The 27,616-nt window shown below is 28.2% G+C and overlaps 1 protein-coding gene across 1 annotated transcript; it reads right to left on the bottom strand.

The window, feature by feature from the left end:
- Positions 1-26,441, bottom strand: LOC100211707 (fermitin family homolog 2). The gene is made up of 12 exons (XM_065805756.1): positions 25,858-26,441; positions 14,959-15,550; positions 14,845-14,878; positions 14,622-14,690; positions 11,005-11,202; positions 10,869-10,928; positions 4,894-4,940; positions 4,688-4,809; positions 1,990-2,255; positions 1,841-1,903; positions 1,565-1,714; positions 1-663 (listed from the first exon to the last, which is right to left on the bottom strand). The coding sequence occupies exons 1-12, from the start codon at positions 26,000-26,002 to the stop codon at positions 328-330; spliced, it is 2,082 nt and encodes a 693-aa protein (XP_065661828.1). The 5' UTR covers positions 26,003-26,441; the 3' UTR covers positions 1-327.
- Between the last annotated feature and the right edge of the window lie 1,175 nt (positions 26,442-27,616).

Here is a 27,616-nt window from a genome sequence, read left to right on the forward strand (position 1 = left end):
TTGAAATTCAACTAAAATTTTCTTAAAAAATATTATACATTTATAACTTAAGAGTAACATATCTACAAAAGGTGCATCCATCTCTTATTATGAAATAATTGACACAAAAATTGTCGATACAGATATAAAAAAGGATACGGTAAAAAATTTTAAAATCATAAAGCACCAGCTGTCTAAACAAAAAAAGATTTCAAATAAGACTCCCTTCTTAAAAACTACAGCTTATAAAACAAAGTCATAATAACTCAAGTGTACAAAAATGAACAGATTTTAAGCATGAAAGCTTTTTAAACACGATTTTCCCCAAGAAAAAAAACACAAAAAATATTATAAACTAAATTTGGATGACCAATCTTTACCCTCACCGCCTCCAATGATGTTCCAGCCTCCAGTCAACTTATAGAACATTTCATCGTCTAAAGGTGCATTAACGTCTTTACGCATAGACAAGAAAATATAGCCTCCAATAAATTCGTGAACCAGCCTTACATCACCTCCGACAAGTGAAAAAACAACTGTATCTCCTTCACAACTTATAATCATTTCTCGAGTTTCCCAATTTACATTCCAGTTTTTCATAGTACTATAGCGCCATTGTTTTACAGTGAGACGCGAAGCTACATCATACAGCATTATTCGATTGGTGCCTATTCCAACGATTTCCTGTTTTACAAAAAAAAGTTAACATTGTACATAACTAATATTAATCAATAACAACAGTTTTGCTTTTGTAACCGTATAGGTATACAACGTTAGAAAATTAATCAATAACAACAGTTTTGCTGTTGTAAGCATATAGGTATACATTGATACAAAAATTTATCAAAAGTTTGCTTAAATTATTCACCAACAATAAAATGTTTAACTTTATATGAAATTATACTTTAAACATAACTTTTTTATTTATAAAGATGTTTGTAAAATATTTTTAAAAAACATAATCTTATGATTTTAATTATAGTTTAAAAAACTTTTATCATCGGGACAACCTGGATTACACATAAAATGCAGAAGTTAGAGAAGATTATAGCCAATATGAAGCGAGTATAAAACATTCCTAATACTAAAGTTTTCCTAAAGCAATAAATTTAAAGCAGTATCATTTAGTAGAATCGTTTAGAAAAAAGAAACTCAACAATTTGCTAACAAGCAAAAAAGTGTATCAGTATTAGCTGATGATAAACTTATAACAGAAAATAATACCAAGTTATATATTTATTAAAAAAGAATTTAAAAAGAGGACAAGAAAAGTTTGCACTAATAAGTCAAAATAATTGTGTTTTGTGCTTTTAATAAGACAGCAGAAGGTATAACCAAGGTAATACTAGCAACCTTCTGGTTCCTACAATAGTATGAACCAATTTATTTAATGATAATTTAAATTCTGATAATTTAAAAAACTTCTTAAATAAAAGCTGTGTAAAGATAAGAGTGAACCTCATAGTTACATAATACATTTTGCTGTTACACTTAGATCAAGATTTCTAATAAAATAATGTTTTTAACGCATTTATTTATGTACTTTTTATACAACATTTAAGATGGTGTAAAAACGAATTCTTACTTGTTTTTTCTTACTGTCACGAAACTTTGCATTAAAGCGAGTTATTCCATAATCTGGCAATGATTGCCATTGGCGGATAAAACTAAGTTTAGCTTCCTGTAAAGCCAATTTAGAGAATGATGAATGTGCCTCAAGAATACGAGCTGCAATCTGAAGAACAAAAAACATTACTACCATTAATAAGTAAATACAATCATTCTACTAGTTTACCTAAACCATTACAAACAACATTACCAATAAATAAATCAAGCTTTTTTAAATTTAAAAACACAAAACCTGTTTGCTTTTGTATTTAGCCAACAGTCTGGGAGGAACAAAATCTTCAGGTTGCATTCCAGCCTGCTTGCAGAAAGTAAAAACATAAAATAAATATTATAAACACAATTAACTATAAGTATTACTACAAACAAATAAATTTTTTATACATGATCTCCAGCAGCATAGTCTGAGTCATCTTTAGAGGAATCATTTTGCATGTTTAAAAATGTTTTTACACCAGCCATTTCAACATTGTAAGAAGGGTCAGCCATGGTTTTTCCTTTGGAAGCTAACCTACATGCAGCCATCCATTTTATATACTGCTCAGCAGATAAACAACCTAATTCTACTTCGCAAATGTCAGGACCAGGAATACGTAATTTGATATTGTATTTATTTTTTGTAACATTTACCTCAGGAACAATATCACAACCTAAAGTTCAGTTTTAAAACATTTTAAAAAAAATTTTAAACTTAAATTTAGTAAAAACATTTTCTTTTTTAGAATATATAACCCCTTCCCTTGCCTAGGCAGTAAAAATTTAAAAACTAGTAGCCTCCTTAACAAATTATGATTTCTTGTAGTACAGAAAAGGAGAGAATATATCTGTAACCGAACTAGCATTGTCGTATCACACTGTTTTGTACCATTATAATTTTTGATCACTAGACTGTACAAAGAAACTAAATTCAGTGATCTTTAAAGATTCAGAAGTTGCAAAAAAATTGCTTTAGCTCCTACTAAATATGAGGCGGAAATAAGAGCGCTGTTACATCAACTAAGAGTATGCCATAAAGGTAGGAAAAACTAGTAACAATTATATATATATAATAATATACATACATATATATAATAATATACAATACATATATATAATATAATATATATATATATATATATATATATATATATATATATATATATATATATATATATATATATATATATATCGGGGATGCGGAATTTATGGGACAAATCCTAATTTCATTATTTGAGCATAATAATTAGTTTTGTGGCTTATCTTTGATTTTATCATAAAAACTGATTATCACTTGAGCATAATAATCAGTTTTTGTGGTAAAATGAGGTTAAATGCAGCTGAACGAGAATCTTTTCAAAAGCGACTAAAAATGTTTTTTGTAAATAAACCTAATATATAAAAAAAAAAATCGTAAATCATTTTGAAGAGGAAGGATTCGAAGTACAATATATGATACAATATATCGTTTTCTGATAGAAAGCACCCTGGTCGTCCGACATCCTGGACTAGAGAAAAGAAAGCCAAATTAACGAGACTTGTCAACAATCGAAAAGGGGTCAGTCAGAGAAAAATAGGTATTAAATTCGGTGTAAATCAATCGACAATTGGTCGTCAGTTAAAAAAAATGAATATTAAATATAGAAAACGTGAAAAGCCTCCAAAATACACTATAGAACAACAAATAAAGGCAAAGAAAAGAAGCAGGAAAATAGTTAACCAACTCTAAAATGGCTTCTAGTCATCGATGACGAAAAATACTTTTGTTTTGCAGGGGACAACATGCCTGGAAATTCTGGATACTACACAAACAACAAAAAGACATGCCCAAAAAGTGTTCGTTTTATAGGAAAAGAGAAATTTCCAAAAAAATTATTAATGTGGATAGCCATATCTGACCGTGGTATGTCTGTGCCATTGTTTCGCACTTCCAAGGCTGTAGCGATCAATTCATCAATCTATATTAATGAATGTTTAGAAAAACAACTTCTTCCATTTATTCACAAGTATCATAAAGACTTTAACTATTTATTTTGGCCAGATTTAGCAAGTTCTCATTATTCTAAAGATTCTCTAAATTGGATGGACCAATATGTCTATTACGTTGATAAAGAATCCAATCCCCCAAATGTGCCTCAAGCACGACCAATTGAAAATTTTTGGGGACATTTGGCACAGAAGATTTACGAGGGAGATTGGCAAGCTTCAACAGAGCAAGTTATGATTGCTCGCATTAAACTAAAACTACAAGAAATTGATTTAAACTTTTTACAGTCACATATGAAAGGTGTCAGAGCAAAATTGAGATCAATTGCAGATGGTGGTGTTTTTTCATATAAAAAATAATATATTTTTATTAAAAGATAAATGCTTTATTTAAAAAAAAATAATAGTAGTTTGTTTTTTTATTTATAAATAAGTTTTTGACGTTTTTATTTTGTCCGATAACTTCCGCATCACCCGTTATATATATATATATGTATATGTATATATATATATATATATATATATTATATATATATATATATATATATATATATATATATACATACATATATTTATCAACAAATTGTCAAATCATCCATTTATCAAATTTTTAACATTTAAAGTTTTTAAACTAAAGTTATTGATAGACACGCAGGAGAAAAATTTCCTTGAATGTATATAAGAAAAGCATAAGCAAGAATAAAAGCTCATAACCTTAATTGTACCTTTTATACATTATTTTTACATAAACATAATTTGAACCACATTCAATGAACTGAAACAAGACTCAAGTCAATAATAATAATGAAATAATTAAAGTTTTCAGAGTAACATACCTAGATTGTCAAAAGCATTTGGGAATAACTTATGTTGACAAAACTAAACGGGGGTAATTTATCTGGATTGAAAAAAATATTACAAGTAGTTTATTCAGACAAAACAATTATTTTCTCAATTATTTATTGATTTATTTTAACATTTCTTAAGTATTTCTTGATTGGTTTGTGTAATCAAAAACTGCAAAAACTAGTATTACAAATTAACTGGATTAATTTTAAAATATTGTTTTCATGATTTTTTTTGTCAACTTTTCGATCCTTATAAATAAATAAAAAACAACCTTTTAGATTAAATTTTTGTATTGGTTGTCCCATGGACTCTGATTGCTGCTTAAAATAAGATATATGCGTGTCTTTAAACAGGAAATAGTAGGTTTTCACATTCTTTCCAAATTTTTTGTTTCTAATAAATTAATTAAAATTTTTTTAAAATTCGATATCTAAAAAGTTCAAAAACACTGAACTGATTTTTAAAAAATACACCTACTTTATAATCATCAAGTTATCTTTCATTTCTGGAATATGAGTTAAGATCTAAACAAAATTAAAAAAAAAAAAGTTAATAAGATATAAATAAATAAAATTAGCAAATTTAAAATAAAAACAACAAATAAATAACAATACAAATAACCAATAACTAAATGCACTCAATCAAATTGATTAGTTAGAACTTTTATATAAATATTAAGTTTCATTGAATTAAATGTGATTCATTTAAATGTTATTTATTATTGACTGGCTCATGAGCTTTGAAAAGTTTTCAAAATCATGGCATATAAAATCAGCATTTTAAAACTTTATTATATCACAAAAGATATTGCAGTTGGTTTTTTTTGATAAACATAAGCATAAAGTTTTTAAAAAGTTATAAATAAACTTTGGACTTAAAATATCAAAGATTAAAACACCAAAACAAATCAGACCAGATTACCACAACACGACATTTGGTTAAAAATCTAAAGCAAGTTTGCAAATTATAAAAATATCAATTTATGGGTCTTGAAGACCTATAAAAAAAACCCATAAGAAAGACTCATAATTAATATCTTGAAGAATGTTATAGCAATAATCCAATTAACTCTTTTCTTCTTGTAAATGACCTGCACTTGACTATGGAAAATAATATTAAAACTCAACAATTGTTTTATTATTTTTTATTCTTGTTGTAGTTTTTTTTTTTTTATTGGTTCATTAAAAATATTGATTTTGATTTCTTCACAGTTTTTAAAACTAAATGTTGTCTAAAACTTACATTTTATTAAAATTTTAATATAAAATATCACATCACATTTTTAATTACAAAAATTTTGTAAGCAAATGTTAGGTATAAATGTATATAAAATATTTACAGATTCAAGGTTTATTTAATTCCTTCTATCCCCTCTAGCTTTAAAATAATTGATTTGTGTATATCATAAGCAATATATCTATATAACATAATTAGTATATTGTATAACAAGCCACTGTCATGTATCATATAGCACTTGGCTCAGCATGGGATTTATTTATTCTATATATAGAAATTATTTGCCACACAAAAAAAAAAGAAGCAAAAAAAACTGTAATTTTTTTAGGGAAACAAAAGGAAAATGGGCAGATTTAAATTCTCCTAACGTTTGAGAAAACTACACTTTTCAGACGGTAAACAGTTATTAATAAAACAATTTACAAAAAAACTACAAAGCTCTATGGCGAATAAAAAACTATTTACCAAGTTAATATATTAATTAATTATTTTTTATTTGGATTTGTATGAAATATTGATTTAAAAATGAATTAGTGCAGGCCCTTAGCATCTAAGGCCCTAAGCTTAAGAGTCTGGAGGTCCAAGTGAAGACCTTAAGTCGCTTTCTGTTTATTTTATAAATTTCATTTTTAAAATGCAATACAAGTATCATCAAACCATGTTTAAGAAATTACATAACATGATTGGCTCACTAGCTTGGGTCCCCTACTAGCTCAGGCCCCCCATCTATGCTTAGTCCACATACCTTATAATATACCATATAAATTAAAATTTTTTTGATAATTATTTACATTTTTAAATTGAGTGAAGAGTTTGAGGAGCAAATAGTTAGCAAAAGCAATTACTCAGAGATACTGAAACAGAAGAAGAATTAATATTAAGGTTAAGACTTGGAAAGATGGAATTGAAGCAAAAGGGCTTTAGATAAACATGAATAAGATAAAAGTTATGCATTGTAAAGTCAAGAATGAGCAGGCAGAAAATACTGGGAAGGAGTGTGTAGGAAGAGAGTATGAGCTAACTCTATAGTTTGTACAGTTTGTATGCAATCGTTTCATAAGAGATGTAGATATTGAAGAGATATTCTTTAAAGATTGTTGGTTTTGAGTGTTTTAGAAAATACTGGGAAGTGGCCATGTGGATTTTTTAGGAAGAGAGTTAGAGCTAACTCTATAGTTTGCACAGTTTCTATGCAATTGTTTCATAAGAGATGTAGATATTGAAGAGATATTCTTTAAAGGTTGATGGTGTTAAGTGTAGAAAATGTACTTTTGGTGAGTATAGAGAAGAAGTTAAAAAAGAGATTAAAATAAAAAGTGGAGAAAAGATAGTGTGTTAGTAAGTTTTGTTATCTTGGAGAAGCATCTAGGGCAAGAGTAAGGTCTGCTTGGGCCAAGTTTTGAGAATTATCTCCACTTTCAACAGCAAGAGGTGCTTCATTAATGTTAAAGGAAAGTTCTACATACAGTATCGGACAAAACGAGTGCAACCAAATAATGCTAATTTAGTTTCTTTATATAAAAGTGCTGCATTTTTTCAATTTAGAGAAATAACTATGTAACTGTTTAGAGACAAAGTTCTTCAAGTTTTATTCATCACAAAGTTCATTATTTGTACACGAAAATTAACAAATTAATCAAAAGTAATAAAAAAGTTGATTTCCTTCTGGACAAAACAAGTGCAACTCGACAAAATGTTGACCAAGCTGTATTTTGCTATCAATATTTTGTGGCGAATCCTTTGTTGTCAATCACAGCCTTGCATCTTCGAGGCATAGATTCGATCAGGTGATCAATGAAACTTTGTGGAATCGCTGCCCAGGCCTTTTGGATTTGTTCAAACAGTTGATCCTTATTACGAACACCTTCACGATTAATTCTGCGGTTGACGATCTCGAACAGGTTCTCAATAGGGTTGAGATCCGGAGATTGAGGCGGCCAATCCATCACCGATAGGTGGTTGTCTTGAAACCACTGCTTGAATACTTTTGCAGTGTGTTTCGGATCGTTGTCTTGCTGAAAAACCCATTTTATTGGCATATTCCATTCAACATGAGGTAACATAACATCTTTCAGGATATTTTTATACATGAAACGGTCCATTATTCCATCATTTTGATGTATTGGACCTAGACCGTTAGCAGAAAAACACCCCCAGACCATTACATTGCCTCCACCATGCTTCACGGTCTTATGGCAGTAATGTAAATGGAGGCGTTTTCCGGCCGGTCGACGTACACGGCAAATGCCATCGCTCCCAATGATGTTGAACTTCAATTCATCACTGAACAGGACAGTTCGCCATTTCTGCACATTCCAGTCAATACGAGATGTAGCAAACAGGAGTCTTTTCTTCTGGTTTTTTAGTGAAATCAGCGGTTTCTTTGCAGGGCGTCGAGAAAACAATCCGGCTTCAACAGCACGTCGTCTGATTGTTCGGTCCGATACAGGCAGCTCTAATTGCTTTTGTATCTCGACTGATGATATCCAGGGATCCTTTTTGACGGATCTGACGATCATAGAATCCTCTCTAGAAGTGGTGGAACGCGGTCTTTTTTATTTGGAACATAGTCTTGATACGGTCCATCTTTTCACGCCATATTTATCACAAATACTTTTTTGTGACGTTCCACTTACATAATCGCCAATAAATTTCTTTCTTAGTTCCAATCCAAAACTGTTGGGAGCCATTTTTCCACTTGAAGTCATAAAAATAATAAAAATAATTAATCACGCTTCTCAAGGCTTACCGTGTTACATTTACCTTGTGATGATACAATAATGTTCTGTGGAACACAACGTCTTGGTTGGATGTGGACTGTATTGATGTAATGAAACACTTGTTGTATTTCACTTCTTGTATTGATGTTCTTCGATAAAACACTTTGATAAAACTCACTTCGATAAACTGTTTTGATAATACTGACTGATTGACTTCCATATACTGACTGAATTACATGTCGATTTACATGTCTCTTATATAGTAAAATGAACCTGTGTGAACCTGTTCTGGAAGATTCTAGATGCTTCTTTTCGACGCTTCTGGATATTTCTGGATGTGTCTGGATGCTTCTGAATGTTTCTGGATATTTCTGGATGCTACTGGATGCTTCTTCTGGAAACTTCTGGAAGCTTCTGCATGCTTCTGGAAACTTCCTTTAATTATTAAAAAACTTCCGTGACGTTGACACGGACCAGACTTAAGAAAATAAAACAAACCAAAAAAGTTGCACTTGTTTTGTCCGCTGCAAAATGGCACTTGTCAACGAAATTCTGCCTGTGTGCTGTCACCTGTCAGCTGATTGCTCATGTCATGGCATGCTATGACTCCAGACTCCTGAACTGTTTGCTGTGATAGTATAGTTCGTTTCATTTTTAAGACATGTAAAATTAGGAACACTTTTTAGCATTGTTCGATGTTGGTTGCAAATGTTTTGTCCAATACTGTATGTCCAGAGTGTTATGTATGGCAGTAAAACATGGCAATGAAGCTTGATGATGTCCAGCTTTTGGAAAGAACAGAAAAGATAACGATTAGATGGATATGCGGTATGTTTTTAAAAGAAAATAAAAGCAGTTATGATTTAAGAAAAAGATCAGGCATTGTGAGTATATCTGATTAGGTGCGTCAAGGAAGCTTTAGGTGGTTTGGGCATGTAAAGCGTAAAGATGCAGATGACTGGCTATCAGCATGTAGAGAGTTGGAAGCTTCAGAAGAAAAAGCTAGAAGTAGAAGCAGAAAAACTTGGAAAGAATGTGTTTCAGATGATTTGAAAAAGTTGCATTTAAGGAAAGAAGATGTTCAGTTATACCCTTGAACTTCAAAGTTGAAGTTTGGAGTTTGTTGATGTTAATGTTGCTTGATGTTGGCGTTTATGTTGCTTTGTTACAATTTGAGCTTCCTAATTCATTTTTTATTAATCTTGTAAGTTACAACAAACTATTCAAACTGCTAGAAAAACTTCTCTCTCTTATCTGTCAAACAACTTACAATCGATGGAAAGAACTGTAAAACTTTCATCTGAAGCCTTAAAAAAAGTTTATGGAAGGGTGAAGAGGCATAGTTGCATGCTGGTTATAAACAAGAGCAAAATGGAAACCAAGAGAAATGCGACCATTGCATACTTTTTCCAAGTAATTTTATTATGTTTTATGTTACAAAAAAATATTGAAAATGACAAACATTTCTTTAAAATACAGTTTGTTGTTTCTTCCAATATGAGAAAAATAAAAAGTTTTGTATTGCAGTAATAAATACTAAAAATTATGTAAACCATACGCAGGGACGCAAAGACATGAGAGGCAAAAAAAAAAGGATTATAATTTTTATGAGAAAAGAGACAAATAGTTGAAAACTTTGAAGTGATTTCCCAAAATTACCCTAAGTCCTACAGTGAGCCAATGTGTTCAGAAAAAAAAGTATGTTTAAAAAGTGACTCATTGTATAAGACAAAAATAAAAAAAATTAAAACAGCTTTTTATACTCTCTTTTATTTCTTTGCTTTGCTTGTGTAACTGTTGGTTAGGAGACTGATCTCCTTACTTTTTTTTTGCATTAATATTCTGAACTCTTTTTCTGGGATTAGGAAATCAAATCCTATAATCCAATTGATTATTTACATAAATATCACCTGGAAAGTTCACGCTACAAATAATATCAACAGCATACTAGACTTATTAAACATTTAAAAAAAAAATTATTTTAAAGAATAGTGGAAAAAAATAAAATAATTTTTTTTCTTCAACATTTTTTCTTAAGTTTATTGATTTGTATTCTTTCTTTCTTTACTCTTACTTATTCTTTACTTTACTTTTGTTTTTTTTAGGCAGCAATCATAATACTAGTTTTGTTCAATATAAGTGGCTCCTGATTTAGTAATTTTTTTAACTAGACAACATTGAACAGAAAGAAACCAACTACAAAAATCTCTGACTGAGATTACGACGTAAAAAAATATTTTTATAACTGAAAGGCATATAAAATCAACATTTTAAAACTTTATTATACTACATAAGATATTGCAGTTGCTTTTTTTTGATAAAAATAAAAAAAAACTCGTTGTAAGTTCGATAAAATTTCATGATATATCAAATTGTTGGTTGGTTCCTTTGAAATGAGATAGTAAATCAAAGAAATGAGATAATAAATGTTCATATAAATGGTAAATGAAATAAACTCAGCAAACAGTTGATTAACTTTTAGAGGTCTCAACTTACTGGTCTTGAAGGATTTGCACTAGTATTCGAAGTGTGAGGTGTCGTACCTTCAAGTGTCATCTATAAAACAAACTTTACAAATAAAATACAACGTACGACACATTAGTCACACAATAAAAAAAACTTATAATTTTACCTGCAACTCATTCAGAGCTGAATCAATATCATCAACTTCATCTGAATTCAAACCTGTTTGAGGATTTTGCAATGCAACTTTTACTTGAAATTGTAACGCAGCAAAAGTAATAGCTTCTTCTTCAGTACAGTCAACATCTTCTGATAAAATTTGCCATTTTGCTTGTTCATAAATTTGATTAATACGCACTTCATCTACCTTTAAAATAAAAAATATTTTAAATCAACCTAAAAAGTTTTATTTAAATAACTCAAATGTTATCAAATTTTGGTTGGTAATTTTATTTATATCATATTCAGAAAGCTTACACTTGAAACTGATGAGAAGGGATAATAGTTAATTTTTTTTAAATTTTAATAATTCCTTCAAGAAGTTATAACCTGATAAATTGATGAGTCTTCTATTTCTTAGTTAATTCATACAATTTTAATTTAACAACTTCAATTTAACAAAAAATACTAAAAAAGAATAATAGAAGGTGAAGGGTATCAAAAACGGTAATTGAGCAATTAGGTCCAATCAAGTTTTACTAGCAATTCTGCAGCATTTTTATGACACAATAACGCTAGGATCTTATTATTTTAATCTATAACCGTTATTTTAAAGTCAGAAAATCATACTTTCACAAAAAAAGAAAACTCGGTATACACATTCAGAAGAAACAACCCAAAAGCAGTATCAGCTTTGAGTGCAAAAAACTACTGTTTGTACTCAGTAAGTTATTACTAAATAAAAATTGAACTAAAATTCTTCAAGTTAGCCAGTGGAACAATGGAAAGTCATTATCTTTGTAACAAGTTTTATTTTAAAACAAGCACAGTAACAAAAACCCAAAATTGTTTTGAAGAACAAATGTTTAGATCTAACCTAAATAAAAACCTATATTTATTTTTATGAAACGGTTATAGCTAACAACCAACACTTGAGACTTAATTTGATAAAACAAAGCTCAGGTTGGATTTGAAGACCAACTAGGAAGTAGATGTAATTTTAATAAACAACTTTTTCAATATTTGAACCTCTGAACAAAAAGAAATTATGTAAAAACAAAAAATGGTTAGTAATAACCCTCCCTGCCACAGTTAAAATATTTTAGGGCTGTATATAATTTTTTTATATAACATATATAAACTTATATCAAGCTTTGATTAAATATATAAAAATTATTTTTCAAATATCCACTTCATTAAGACATAACAATATACTTTTTAAATTCTTTTCTGGAACTCATGAATTTTGAATATATGTAAAAAAGAATTTAGGGCAAGTTATTTCTAAAACTAGAACCAAAAGACTGCAAAATGTGGTGAATACAGAAAAAAATGCTAATTAACATTTCTCAGTACACTGACTATTATGCCTACAATTTTTATTATACATAAACAAAGTTCATAATTAACAAGTTACTAAGAAGGCAGAGTTGAGTAAATATAGTTTGGTTCTTTCTTTGGTTCCAATCTTTTATTAATTTTTAAAGATTAAATTTTCAAAAGAAAAATGAGAACTACAATAAAAGCACTTTTATAGTTGCTAAGTAACTTTAGTTGTATTAAAATCTTTAAAAATCAGCTCCATATTTATACTTCACACAATAATCTGATGATCCTACTTTTATTGTGCATAGGATATGGATATAGTGTTTCTGAAAAAAAAAACCAAGCTAAATCTACTTAATAGTAAGGGTTTATTCTGTGTAAGATCAATTATTAACAGTTCTATTAATGTGTAGGAATTAGGCCTATGCATTTTAAGAATTGCTGTTTTCCTATTTTAAGAAACAGTAAATATCAAAATATTTATTGAAACTATCCTTTATTGTCAATATAAATTAATATTACCTGATGAAAAAATCTATAATTTGAAAAAATTTGACTAATGCTAATTCTGAAATTTGGATTTGAGCAATGAAGATGTTCCTTCTATTGGATAACATTCCCAAACTCAAAGCCCATGAGAAGAAAGAAATTAAAGATATGGCCTTCTTTACTGCAGTGTTTTACACTGAATAGTTTCTCAGGGCAGAAATTCCAGCAATCGCTCCCTCTCAGGTTTTTTTACTGTAATTTTTATTTCCTTATTATTCAAAACATAATAAAGTTTAAATAAAAATTATTCTTTTTAGTATTTTGCTATCAAAAGACTATTTCTTAGAATATGAAAGATCTGTGGCAGATGATAAGGTACTCTGATGTCCAACCTGAGCTGGTAAAACCTGTTATTGACTCACTGAAGAGACACACCTGGTACATTGATCCTACTGCTGCTGTAATGACTTTAGCTGATGAAGAGGTCCATGACTGTGACGAGATTGCAAAGAAGCTGTATTCTATGCCAAGGCCTGAGAATTATGCTGTCACAAACAGCAGGTGGATTTTGAATTGCTGAACAATCTGGGCTTTTTCAGGATAATCCTCCTAGCTTGGTTTTAATGAAAAATGAACAGAGTTGGTTCGTATTTTATCTCTTAAACCATAGGAAGGCAGAGTTTCAGTGGTTAGAGATCCCAGTTTAAAAAAATTATTAAATTTAAACCTATTGTAGAAATTATAAAGGTAATCTCAACAAACATATTTTATTTTTAACTAGGAGCTGATCAACAAATCCCACAAGGAGAAGAAGAAACAGGACACTTTCCTTGTAACTAACAAGTTCAAGAGTGGAAGAAAGAGAGAGAAGAAAATTGATTTTAAAAATGTTTCTCTTTGAGTATTTATGCTGAAACTTTATTTTTTATGCTCTGGCATTATTGAAAGATAACAAATGTTACTAAACGTCAAATATTGAAATAGACAACCTAATAAGGTCACATAAAAGAGGGACAATCTTAACTCATTTTTTTAGACGATTCTGTAGCTGCTTTAAACATTACATTCCGACTGTGAACACTAAAGGCACTGAAAAAGACCTTATCAAAGAGCAAAAAATCAACATTTTCGAAAAATGTGGTTGTTTAATTGACCCATTATTCAAACAAATAAAGCTTAACATTGGATTTTAATTTAATTCTTATGCATAAAATTGCTTTAAAAACTTTAATTTTTAAAAATTAATCCATGGGAAGGGTCCCCTCTATTTGACTGAAAAAAGGGTCAAAGACAACCCAAAAATGAACTTTGGGTTCATTGTACGAACTGATAGAGTGGTCCAAAGGTGATTTTTTTTTAGTAATATCAATGGTAGGGCACCATATGTAAAGCATTTTTTTGAAACCCCCTAATATATATATATATATATATATATATATATATATATATATATATATATATATATATATATATATATATATATATATATATAAATATATATATATATAAATATATATATATATATATATATATTGTCAGTAGCTATGTAGCAGCTATATAGCAGATTATGTAATAGCATGCTGCATAACAACTATGTAGTAGTGGGTAGCCTGTGGGCTATGTAATCTCTATGTATCAGCCTATTAAAAAGGTATATAGTGGGCTATTAAATAAATTTAAGCGTTAGCTAGTGTTATTAAGCGATTAAAATTTTTTTATACATTTTCACAAAAGACTGAATTATCAATTTAACTAGATTAAAATAAATTATTAAAATTTAAAATATAGTTCAAAAATTAGATTAAAATTTACCTTTGGATTAATGTCGAAAAAGGTGAAGTATTTAAAACGCAGAAGAAGATGCTCATATTCCTTTATATCCTATTAACAATTATATAGAGATTTAAGCTATCTTGTCTAAAGGAAACCAGAGAAAAATTCCAAACTTTTTAATCTTATTTAAAGGAAACCAGAAAAAAAAGTTTCAAAACTCTTTCAATATAAGACATCAACATTAAAACAAATAGACACTTACCTGTTGCATAAGGGATTCAGAAGACGCTAACCATCTAAAATAAAAATACACACAACCATAATACTGAAAATGAAAAACTTGCAACAAAAATAAATTTTTTAGCATAAAATATACCCTGTATTAAAAACTGCTCTCTCAACAAGTGACTTTCCTTGACCTAGTGCTTCTAATTGTTCAGCTGACACAGTAGTGGGACTATGCGTTAACATAGGAGACAATGCTGTACTGTATGGATTTAAACTGTCACTTCCAGAAAATGAATGATCTGACCCACCTTTTCTATTACCTTTCTGTGAAATCGGAGAACTTGGTGTGTTTTGCAATGAAGTCTGACGACCAAGTGTTCCATTTCCTAGACTTCCTTGAGAACTATTATCATCAGAAACATTTGTTTTTGTACTTTTTCTTCTCTTTTTACCAGTACCAGTCTCAAATGGCTTTAAAAATGAAAGTTCTTCAGGATGGCGAATACCTAATTCAGCGCATAACTCTGCTACAGAATGAAAAACATCAATTGCAAAATTAACTCGAATATCTATGCGTTGTAAGTCAGGTAATTGAAGCCTTATACTTTTATGTTGAGGGGTAAAAAGAAGTTGAACATCATTTGTTATACCACACGATGCCAAAGTAAGCCTAGCTTTAGTTAGCCATATCTTTTTTTCAGGCCACCACAATGCATGATCAGAATAATCAGCTGTTACATCTTTAACACAAAAAATACACGTTAAAATGAATAAAATAAATAAAAATTATGAAATTAGATAATAATAAAACCTATAAATATAATCAACTGTGGGGAAAATAACAGCCAGTCAATGGTCAATGACTCTTTGAAATGACTAAAAATGCTAATTTAACCTCCCAATATGAATTCTTTCCGGTCATGGTTGACCAGTTGAAAAAAAAATTTAAAAACAGAGATTTAAAAACAAAGTTTGACAAATAATCAGGATTTTATTTGGAAAGTGCATATACTAAAACTTTATAAAATTATTTAAGTTTTGAAAAAGCGTTTAAAATAGTTTTCTTTTTATGATACACTACTTTAATTGCTAGCAGGTCAGTAAAGCAAAAAAGTTTGAAAGCGAAAAGGAGTTAAAGCGAATTTTTCCTTTAATCCTTTTATTTATTAATACTGCCTGGTTTTTATCTTTGTTATAAAAGCGTTCCAATAAATTTATTTTTTATAATTCAAATTATATAATTCAATAATTAATAATTAATATAATTCAATAATTAACTAATTAACTAATTAATTAATTTAACAATAATTAGCTAATTAACTAACTTAATTAATTAACTAATTAAATTAATTAATTAACTTAATTAACTAACTTAACAATAATTAACTAATTAATTAGTAACTAAACTAATATAATTCAATAATTAATAATTTATATATAATTAATAATTAAAAATTAATAATTTTATATTACTAAATCTGCTACTTATAATATATTTGAGAATATACTAAATTTATCGTTGTTAAAACTTATTTTATTATGATTGCATATTAATAGAAACCAGTCATTTTTTTTGTATTGCATGTAAATTACATAACGTATACGTAACAATGTAAACTATAATCATTAAGTTTTTTGCTTCACTTATTCAAATTAATTTTATTTTACTGATGGTGAAAATCCTTTTTTCTTAAATGATTGAAGTCTTATTTTATTACTATTTTAATATAAAAATTTTATATATTATTTTATTAATAATATAATAAAATATAATAAATTTTGTATTTAACTGTGAACAGTTTTTCTTTCATCTGCACTTAGTCAATTTGTTTTATTTTTCTTTTTATTTATTTTCTCGTAAGTTTTGCCGCATAGTGCAAATAAATGAATGAATGGTTTATAGATAAATTAAAAATTAGTAATTGAGTGGTTGTGCTTTTTTTTTTATAACAGTATTATTAAAAAATATATATAGTTACATATATATTTATATATATTATAAATGTATATATAAATATATCAACCCTCGCAATTAGGAAAAATGAGGTTGGCAATAATTTGTCAACCTCAAACGGAGGTTGGCATCAGGTTGGCAAAAAATGTTTGATGCAAAGATCTTACCATAAAACATTGAAACGAGGTCAGCAATTTTTTGCTGACCTTAAACACTTTGGGGTGGGCAGTTAGGACGGCATTGCTGAATGCCGACCCTAATTCTAAGGGTTGATATATATAATATATATTTATTAAAAATCTTGTTTTATGTAAATTTAATAATTTTTATAGTGTTTTATTAAACAAATTGTTTAATACTAAGAAGACAAATGTTTAAAACAATTTAAAATATTAAATATTCAGTTTAAATAGTATCTGCAAACAAGAGTTAGTAGCATTATTATTAACTAATTAACATTAGCGGTTTTTGAAATGATTTTAATTAACAAAAGTTATAAAATGTGCAAAGGTTTTTCTCTAACTTCAGAGATTTATTTCACTATTATTCGAAATTATTATATGTAATTAAGAACATAATCTCAACTGTACTTTTTTTTCATGTAATCTTTTCAATTATTTTTCACACAGCTTTTCCCACCATTTGCAAAGTCATTGCATTGAACTGAATTATTTTTAAATAAATTAAAAATTATCAATTGCCTGTTTGCGCTTTTAAAAAAAGTACCAATTTTATTTTAAATTGTTATTATTAAAATAAATTTATTTTTTACCCTTCAAGCATTAACTTATTTATTTACTGTCCAAAAAAACAATTGACCGTCAATTCTTTGAGTTGGCCGGTAGAATTGACCGCTCGCCTTCAATTCCTTATTTTCCACGCTGACTAATATTTATTTTTCAACTCGGATTCGCTGCTTATATCAAGGTTCAATCAAAAGCTGTGGTCACACTGTGCCATAACTGTTTGATTACACTGCATCATTATCAAATTTATATATAATAGTTAAAGTATACTATGTTCATTTTTTGCATTCTTATGTTATTTAAATTAATTTGATAGTTTTCAGAAGGATTTTTGAAGATCAGAGATTTGTAAATAGATGGTGTTAAAGACCATCTTTAATATCATTCAATGCGAATGGTGTTAAAGATAGATACATATACAAATTAATTTTTTTTGATAAAATTAATTAAAAAGAAAATAAAAGATTTTTGAAAAAGGAGATAGTAGGCTTCAGATTTTTCACAGGTTAACACTTAACCTGTAAGTGAAAATCTGGGACTTCTTTAGCTGATTACAAGCTAAGAGCTCAATTTAGAAAAATAAAAGGATCTGTTTTAAACTGATGAAGATAATAATGAGACGAGTGTCCAGTTTAGGCTGATTTATTTAATTATTTAACTTGATGTTAATAGAGCATACTCTTTTTTTGTGTGATAAAGAGGATTAAGCTTTTAGTTTAAAAAATATGTAACCATTATATTGTATTGTTTTGAATTATGTAGGTAAGACCTATAGTACCCTAGTAGTAGTAAAAATACTTAATTATAGAATAATAATAGAAAGTTTACAAAACAACAACAAAAAAATTTTAAACACTTTTAAATGAAGTAACAAATTTTAATGATTATTTTAAATAAAAAACATTAAATATAAATTAATAAAGAATATTATAAAAAATTATATTTAATTTTAAAAACGTGTGCATTTTATGATTATGTTTGAATAATTTTATTTTATGATTAACTTTTTATTTAAATGAGTTCGCCTAATCTTATAAATACATTAGAAAAGATCGAAGTTTTAAAGATATTCAACCTTAACAAAATTATGAGCATAATTAAATAATTTTCACTAGAGCTTTAATTTTTTTGTTTCATATTACTTCATTAAGATTTCTTCCTCTTTTTGTAGTTAAGTTTATTTATAATTTTCTTTCATTTGTCACATTTTTTCAGTGTGTCTTTGAAGCGTTAAAAAACAAAGATCAAGTTTTCAACAAAAAATCATCATATGCGTGGTCAGGTATTGAGTGCGATCGCCCACCTTTTCTGTCCATGAATACCTCAGCCCTATGTTTAAATTAACGATCTCCCAGAAATTCTCACGTCTAAGCATTTGGTATTGCTCGCTGATGATGCTACCGTTTATTCTTGCCTTGATAAGAAGCCAACACTCTCTGATTGCTTGGAGGGGACAATTGAGCTTGAAAAGGATCTCACTTCTGCTACAGCATGGGACTCTCAGTGGATTAACTCTTAACTTCAATCTTTCTTGGAAACCATATATCAAAACCATAGCAAAATTAGTATTTGCTAAGGTTGCATCTCTTTATTGTGCTGGCCACTTTCTTACTCCAGATTATATTCTTTATCTCTGTAAATCTCAAATCCGTCTTTGTATGGAATACTGTTACCATATCTAGAGCGAATCTGCAAATAGTATTCTTTCTCTTTTAGACAAGGTGCAAAAGAGCATAGACAATCATTCTTTTTTTTAATTTATTTTAAAAAAAAGAATGACTGTCTATCTTTGTCTAAAAGAATTGTATACATAGTTGGTCCTGCTCTTGTAGCCAAATTTTTTATGAATACTATAATGGGCGCTGCTCTAAAAAGCTAGTACCTCATGTGCCATCTACTAAAATTCATTCACGTATTACCCTTCATCTAACTAAATGTCATCCTTTTACTGTCACTGCTCCAAAAACTCTTATTTGTCTAGTTTTTTCCTTGAACATCAGTCCTTTGGAATTTCATCACTTTATCTTGTTTTCCTGATTCATATAATTTGTAATCTTTTAAGTTGTCTGTTAATCATTATCTTGATTTATAAACTTCATCTTTTCTCTTCCAGTAACTTCCAACTCTAAAAGTGGTTGCTTGCAGCCTTGTTGGAAGTGAAAATGTTAAAAAATAAATTAAAAAAAAGAATGATTGTCTATAATCTGCTCACATTAACAAAGTATGAATAAGATGCACAATCATTACCACATTAGATGGTCTGATTAAGTCTAAAAATAGCTGTAAGTTGCGTACACAATATCACATGTGCACTCTTAAGGTTGGTTTCCATATAGTCGCATATATATATATATATATATATACACACACACACACACACACACACACACACACACACACACACACACACACACACACACAAACACACACACATTTTTTTTTTTTTTTTGTAGTTATTTTAGGTGCTCCAAGAAGTCCTTACGGTCTTATCACAGAGCACCGCGGGAGAGCATTTAACAGGAAGTTCACGCCTCCTTCCGTACCAATGTCGCTTGTTGGGCTAGAGCTGGCGTCGAACCTAGGACCTCTGGGTTCTGAGCCAGAACTCTAACAACTGCGCCACGACTGCTCAAAAAAAATATATATATATATATATAGATCTATAGTTTGTTGTCTTTGGGAAGAGCGGAAGGAAAAAAGTGATTCTTACGCCAACACATACGTCACTTTTAATTACTTTTGACTTTCGTCCAACATTTGCGTGTTGGACGAAAGTAAAAACCATTAATTTAATTACAAATAAATTGTTTTTAAAAAAAACCACAAAACGCAAATTTAATTGACCAGAATGTTTTAAAAACATTCTGGTCAATTAAATTTGCAGAAATTTTTAAAACAGAATGTTTTAAAAACATTCTGAATGTTTTTAACAATATAAACAATGTTTTTATTTTTACTTTTTTTAATAAAATGTTTTTATTTTTAATCTTTTTAATAAAATGTATTTATTTTTATTATTTTTTACTGTAAATCATGCGCGGAGTGTTGCTACATCGACTATCTTATAGCCTGACTTGCAAGGGAGTGCTGCTACATCGACTGACAAATAGCCTGACTCGCAAGGGAGTGCTGCTACATCGACTGACAAATAGCCTGACCCGCAAGGGAGTGCTGCTACATCTACTATCTTTTAGCCTGACCCGCAAGGGAGTGTTGCTACATCGACTGAGGGTTTGGTTGGGGCAGGCAGTCTCTCAATTAATAAAAAAAAATAATTCCGGTCTTGCATTTTAATTTTTACTTTTTGTCAACAAAATATGGAAAAAACTTTCGGACAACATCTACGGGTTGTGTATATATATATATATATATATATATATATATATATATATATATATATATATATATATATATATATATATATATATATATATATATATATACATATATATATATATACATGTATATATATAATAATATTATGAACCTATTTCTAAATTTATGAAATATGTGCTTTTAGCTGAAGATTTTTTAAAATTATCTTCACTACAAATTGTTGTAAAAAAAATGTTTTAAAAATATGACGAGTATACACAAATTAAAGTATACACAGGTTCTAATGATAATAAAAAACTTTAACACTTACTGGGAATATAAAAAAGATTTAAAAAAACAAACGCTCAAGAATCAAATTTTTAAAAATTAAATAATTTTTGTGAAGAATTTTAGTATTTACAAAAATTTATTTCAAAACACCACAATAAAAATATCTACATAAAACTTTAGTTCAACTAATTTTTGTTAAGAAATAGTTACCAAGATTAAAAAAATAATAGATGTTGATCATCAGCTTTAGTACTATTGAAAAAATCTTCTCTAACTTTTTTCTAATGATAAATTTCTAATAACTAATTCTAGTAACAAATAGAGTAATATAAAAAAAAATTGATTAATTATATAAACCAATTGATTTTTAGAACAATGGCAAATAATAAAAAATCTCTTGAAGTGCCAGCTTGCACTTTGCAATACATTACTAGCTCTCAGAACATTGCAGAGTAAAAAAAAAAAAAGAAAGCACAAATTTTGGATTTGCTCATTGTTTAAAAACCGTTGTGAAAAAGGTGCATTTAACACACTTATTCCTGAGCTACGTCTTCATGACAGAGAATTTTTTCATCGCTTTTACAGAATGTCGTCTGAAAGGTATGAACACTTGTTATCAATGATTGCACCTAGCATTACAAAAAAGTCATGTCGAAGCCGTCAAACTATATCACCCTCAGAACGATTGACTGTGACACTGAGATACTTGGCTACTGAAGATTCACAACAAACACAAACTTTTTACTTTAGACTGGGCAGAACAACAGTATGCAACATTATAAATGAAACAACAAAGGCCATTTGGGATGTGTTACAACTATGTTATCTAAAGGCACCAAGTACATCAAATGAGTGGGAGAAATTAGCAAACGAATTCCAAAATGAATGGAACTTTCCTAATTGTATAGGGGCCATAGATGGTAAACATGTATGTATAGAAGCTCCTAGTTTGAGTGGATCAGCATATTACAACTACAAAAATTATCTCAGTATGGTTTTGGTAGCCATATGTGATGCAAAATACTGCTTTACTTTGGTAGATATAGGTAGCTATAGCAGAGATAACGATGCTTCTATATTCAATGAAAGTAATATGGGTAAAGCTTTCAAAAACAACTTATTCAAACTTCCTAAAAACCGACAGCTATCAAATGGCACACAAGTACCACCAGTACTAGTTGGTGATGATATTTTTGCATTGAAATCATGGTTAATGAAGCCTTTTTCTGGTAAAAATTTGACAATCAAAGAACGTATTTTTAACTATCGATTATCTAGGACTAGATGAACAATTGAAAACACATTTAGAATTATGGTAGCTAAATGGAGAGTATTTAGACGTCCAGTAAAAGCAACTCCAGAAAATAATGAAAACATTATAAAAGCTGCAATCTGTTTACATAATTATTTAAGGATCAATGACGGCATTAACTATGTGCCATCTGGATTTGTTGATTTGGAAACAAATTCTGGTGAATTTATTCCTGGAGACTGGAGGAAAATAACACGTGAAGGTACTTTACCTCAATGTACAAGCAATTGATACACAACAGATGCTAACACTGTAAAATTAACGCTAACAGAGTATTTTAATCATCCAAGTGGATCCTAGTCATGGCAACATAACTATGTAACTAGCTGTGGACACAATCTAGCAGGAAATGAAATTTTTTTAGAACAATGAAAAAAAACATTCTTTTGTTTGTATTATTAATATATTGAAATAATGGTTTAAAATATGTATAACAAAATGTTAAACAACTGTTAACAAAAACAAACAAATTGCATATCAGTCGACAATAACTGGAAATTCCAGAGCAGCTAAATATTGCTGTATGTTTATTTTAGCAACTGCTTGGGTTTTAAGAGGTAGCCTTTTAATTGTAGCACATATAGATTTACAAAAATGTGTAATATCGTCGCTTTCTTCTTGATCACTAACTCCTAATGTTGCATTAATATTGTTCATAGTACTAAGTATTGCATCTTGTATTTTTGTATTTTCATCAGATAGAGATCTTTTAAATTGTTTTTTTCTTATATTTACAGGAGATTATATTTCATTTAACGATTTTTGTTGATTACTGAATGTATTTGATTTGTGTGTATTAGAAGAAAAATTCAACACACTTGTATTTTCACTTAAATTTTCATTTTCTACTTCTGCCTGATTACTAACTTCTTCATCATAGTTTATAGTTTCATAACTTATACAAGACAGGTGATTCCGTTGTTAATTCTGGTGTTGATGCTTTATCTCCAACATTAGTTGTGGTATCTCTATGGTCAATGTAAACATTTAACCACTGCAAATAATCGTATTCTTTACTAATAAAAATTCGCCCTGAGCCGGAAGGTGTACTTTTTTTTCTTCCTTAAAAAGCGTCCATAAGCCGATCTTATATTTTTGTACTTTGTTCACATTCTTGATCAGTTAAACCAAACAAAACATCAATGGCTGTCCAAGCATTTTTTTAAATAATATTGTTCTTAAATTTGGTATCAAATTTGTTGTACAGCACAGGATACTTCTGCACTTCCTGCATAAAGCTTTCTTTGCTGAATTCTTTGATAGATCTTTCTTGTTCAAGTTCCATTTTATGTTAATATGCGAAATTTTAAAGATTAAAATGTGAAATTTTAAAGATTAAAATTAAGACAACTTAAAAGATTACAAGTCGTACAACTGCCGCACGACCATTTTAGATATATAGAAACCAACCTTTAGGTTACAGCAAAAAAACAATAAGTCTAGTTGTTATAAATACGTTAAAGAAGAAAACTGCTGCTTTAGGAAAAATTAAATTAACTACGGATACAAGAACTATAATCAGCTGTAACAACCATAAAATATATGTCCATCAAAATCATAACAAGTACACGTTTCTTTCTCTTCACACTCCGGACCGTATTGGAATAATAGCTGACACATTGCACATCCATATTTTGCCGGAAACCGGCTTGCACAGTTACAACACTAGTGACATTAAATCATAAAATATCATACATAATACAATTTGTGCACACAATACAGTGTGATGGGTGCACCAACACACTGTATTTTGTGCATTTTACCAATCCAAAAAGTTTTACAAAATAAAATAACTTTACGAATCCAAAAAGTTTATAAAAAATGGAAGAAATCATCACTTGCTACTCTCGTGGGTATGTTAGGTATACCAAAAATACAACAAAGATATTAAGAAAAAGTGATATTATGAATGTGAAATAGAAAATGATTTAATTCAGTACTATTTACAAGAGGCTGCTAGTCTTTGAGCAAGCAGCTTCCGAGAAAGATCTAAGCTACCAAAACTTTGTGTATAGGTGAAATGAAAAAAGATTAGATTATAGGGCACTAGATGTTCTATTTATTTTAAATGGGAACATTGCAAAAATAGCAAATATTATTTTAACAAAACTAAAAGTTATGTGTGATAAACAAGGCATTAATTGCTGTATTTTGGTTGTTTGGTATTTGTTGTATGGTAAAGATGCATTAAAACCACTAATTTAAAGAAGCAAATAAAATTTAATGTGAAAGAAAAAAAATATTGGTGCAATTGCAGCTTTCTTACTCATAAGCCAATGCAACTATCATTTTTTTAAATAAAATTTGAAATAAAGATTGATAAAAATAATGATAGACTTTAGCTTTTAGAAAAATTGCTATTTACTTTTCAGCCAATTTAATAGTTGTTGCCTTGCAATTAACCTAAGTTATTTCAAAATCAGAAATCTATTTATCAATTATTGATTGTGATAAAAACAGCAAGAGTGGAATCTGGATAAAACTAGCAAAAGAGAAAGAGGCAACAGGAATGCTTCTGTTTAAACAAGAAAATTAGAAAAAACCTTTATGGCAAGTGCTATTTGACAATGGAACAGAAAGGAATGACAATCAATAAAGAGTAAAAATTAATAAATGGTATAAGTTTGAAATTGAAGAATTTCCAAATTTTAGAAATCTTGCAAGCTCTTAAGGCGAGTGATACGAGCATTAAGAGGTGTTTTTCTTTAAAGAAATAGCAATTTTCTTTACAATTGTTATGTAAAGTAACACTATTTATAAGTGCCATTAATTTAAGGTAAGTTCAATGTAAACTTAAAGGAAAAAAAACTAGTTTATAGTTTAAGTCTAGTTTATATTCAAAATATAAAATTTAATCAGTAAGTTATTACTATTATTACTGATAATTAATACATTAAAAATAAAATCTAACTAACTTCCACTAACATTTTTTTTCCATTATTTGGACTTTAGGCTGTGCCTCCTATTTTATCATAAAATTATACAAAATACCATATTTAAGTGTATTCATATTGATTATGCTGGGAATAAGTTTTAAAAAGTTATTAGACTTCAAATAAAAAATTAAACTAAATATAAAAAATCTCACCAAAAAAAAAAAAAAAATTTATGAGATAAGTCAAATTTATATTTTAAAAGACCTAAATGACCCAAAACAGTCAAAGTTGATAAAATATAAGTTTATTAAAATCTTTCATATATCACTAAACATTTAGTGATATGATAGATAAATATACTTAGTGATGTATGAGAGAGATGGTGCTATTTTCATTACTTTAGAACAAAAGACCCTATTCGTGATACTTAATTAATAAAAAAAGTCACTACTCTAAATTATGTATTTTAAATAAGTTACTATAAATAAATAAAAAATTGATTAAAATATTAACTAAAATATTACCTAAATTATTATGATGAAAATAAACTCACCTAATTTTTCAACCAATTCTAACATCACAAAACCAACATGACTTTCCTGGTTTACTTCTATACTTTTTTGAGTTTGCAAGTCTGTAACGTGAATATTGAGATGAAAGGTTCTAGTAGTAGTCAGAGAAGCTAAATTATTCGCCATTGCAATGTTTTAGTTATTAAATCGTACTGAAACAGAAGACAAGAATGCGAATTTTAAAACTTCTTGGCAAAAATAGACATGGAGACATCAAAGAGAATTGAAAGATTTTTTAAATTTCCAAAGACTCCAGAAAAATATATCTCATATTATGTATCATGAAAACATCGATTTAAATTTTTAAAATTTAAAATCTAAATATGCCACATTATAACGTTAACATACAAACTCCCGACTCAGTCGTAGTAAATCTATTTGCATAATTAGGTGAGGCGATGAACGATGAATATTCATAACTTAACATAATTTATATTTAACCAATTACCTTTAAAATTCTAAATGCTTATAAATTTCCGAAAATAAGGTTGTATTTCAGAATATATAAATAAAAAATAGATTTTTTTAGTTATCGCCAAAGACGATAAATTTATTAGTGACAAAATAATACTTTTAGATAAAATGTGCTTATGGGTGTTTATTGTGTTGGCTTACCAAACATTTCACAACAGTAATTTTGTTGTTTTATCCCTTTTTGATATCACATTCTGATTATTTTTTAGATACTTAAATTACAGTGGAACTGTTAAATCACGTTTACGTTCAAATAACAATGCTTAAATCTAACTTTATTTGAACAAATATAATAATACATTAATCTTTAAACTAAAAACCACTGCAGAAGCTGAAATATATATGTATATATATATATATATATATATATATATATATATATATATATATATATATATATATATATATATATATATAACATAGGAAAAAAGTAATAAATTTTTTTACAAATTTATCATAATAACTTATTCTTAAAAAGCACAGTGAAACGAAACCACTTTTAACTTTTATTTGCTATTTTTTAGTTTAGTATTTTTATTGCTATAAGTTAGTTATTTTTTTAATTTCGATTTTTAGAAACGGATTATTCAAATTTTATTTTTAAATAACATTTTAATTAAAATTTATTTTAAATAAAATATTTTTAATATTTATGTTCAATTTTCTAAAACTCTATGCTTAATATATAATGACTACTTTTATGATTTAAAACAAAAATTTGATACTGTATTCAATGAATATTTTTAAATTAAAGTTAACACCAATACATCGATTAATTCATGAACATTCTATTTATAAAATGTTCCCATGGGAATAATTAGTTTAAAAAAGTGCTAGTTTTATGCCAATTATAAAAAGCAGTTAATTTTTTTTAAACCTTATTTAACTGTATTTAAATTGATTACGCTGCGATTAAGTTTTGATTAAAAGCACTAATAAAATAAATAAATATTGTTTTTGTAAACAAAGATAAATTTAAAACAAGATTTTGTTTATAATGCCATTCAAATGTAACAGCGTATAATTTTTTTTTAAGTAAAATAACTAGACCGGCGTTTCTAATTTTGTTGAAATACTGAAATAGAGATTTTTTCCAAAAATTTGACCGTCAGTTATGTCAGTGTTTGTGTAAATTAGGTCTAATAATGATCTAATTTACCTTAAAAAGACGCTCCATATAATTTAAATTGATAAAATTATATGGGTAAATTGCTTATTGAGTTTACCATTTCGTTAAATTATTATTATTTAAAAATACTTTGAGCC

This window comes from Hydra vulgaris, chromosome 09, assembly GCF_038396675.1.
Source record: "Hydra vulgaris chromosome 09, alternate assembly HydraT2T_AEP".
Classification (NCBI taxonomy): domain Eukaryota; kingdom Metazoa; phylum Cnidaria; class Hydrozoa; order Anthoathecata; family Hydridae; genus Hydra; species Hydra vulgaris.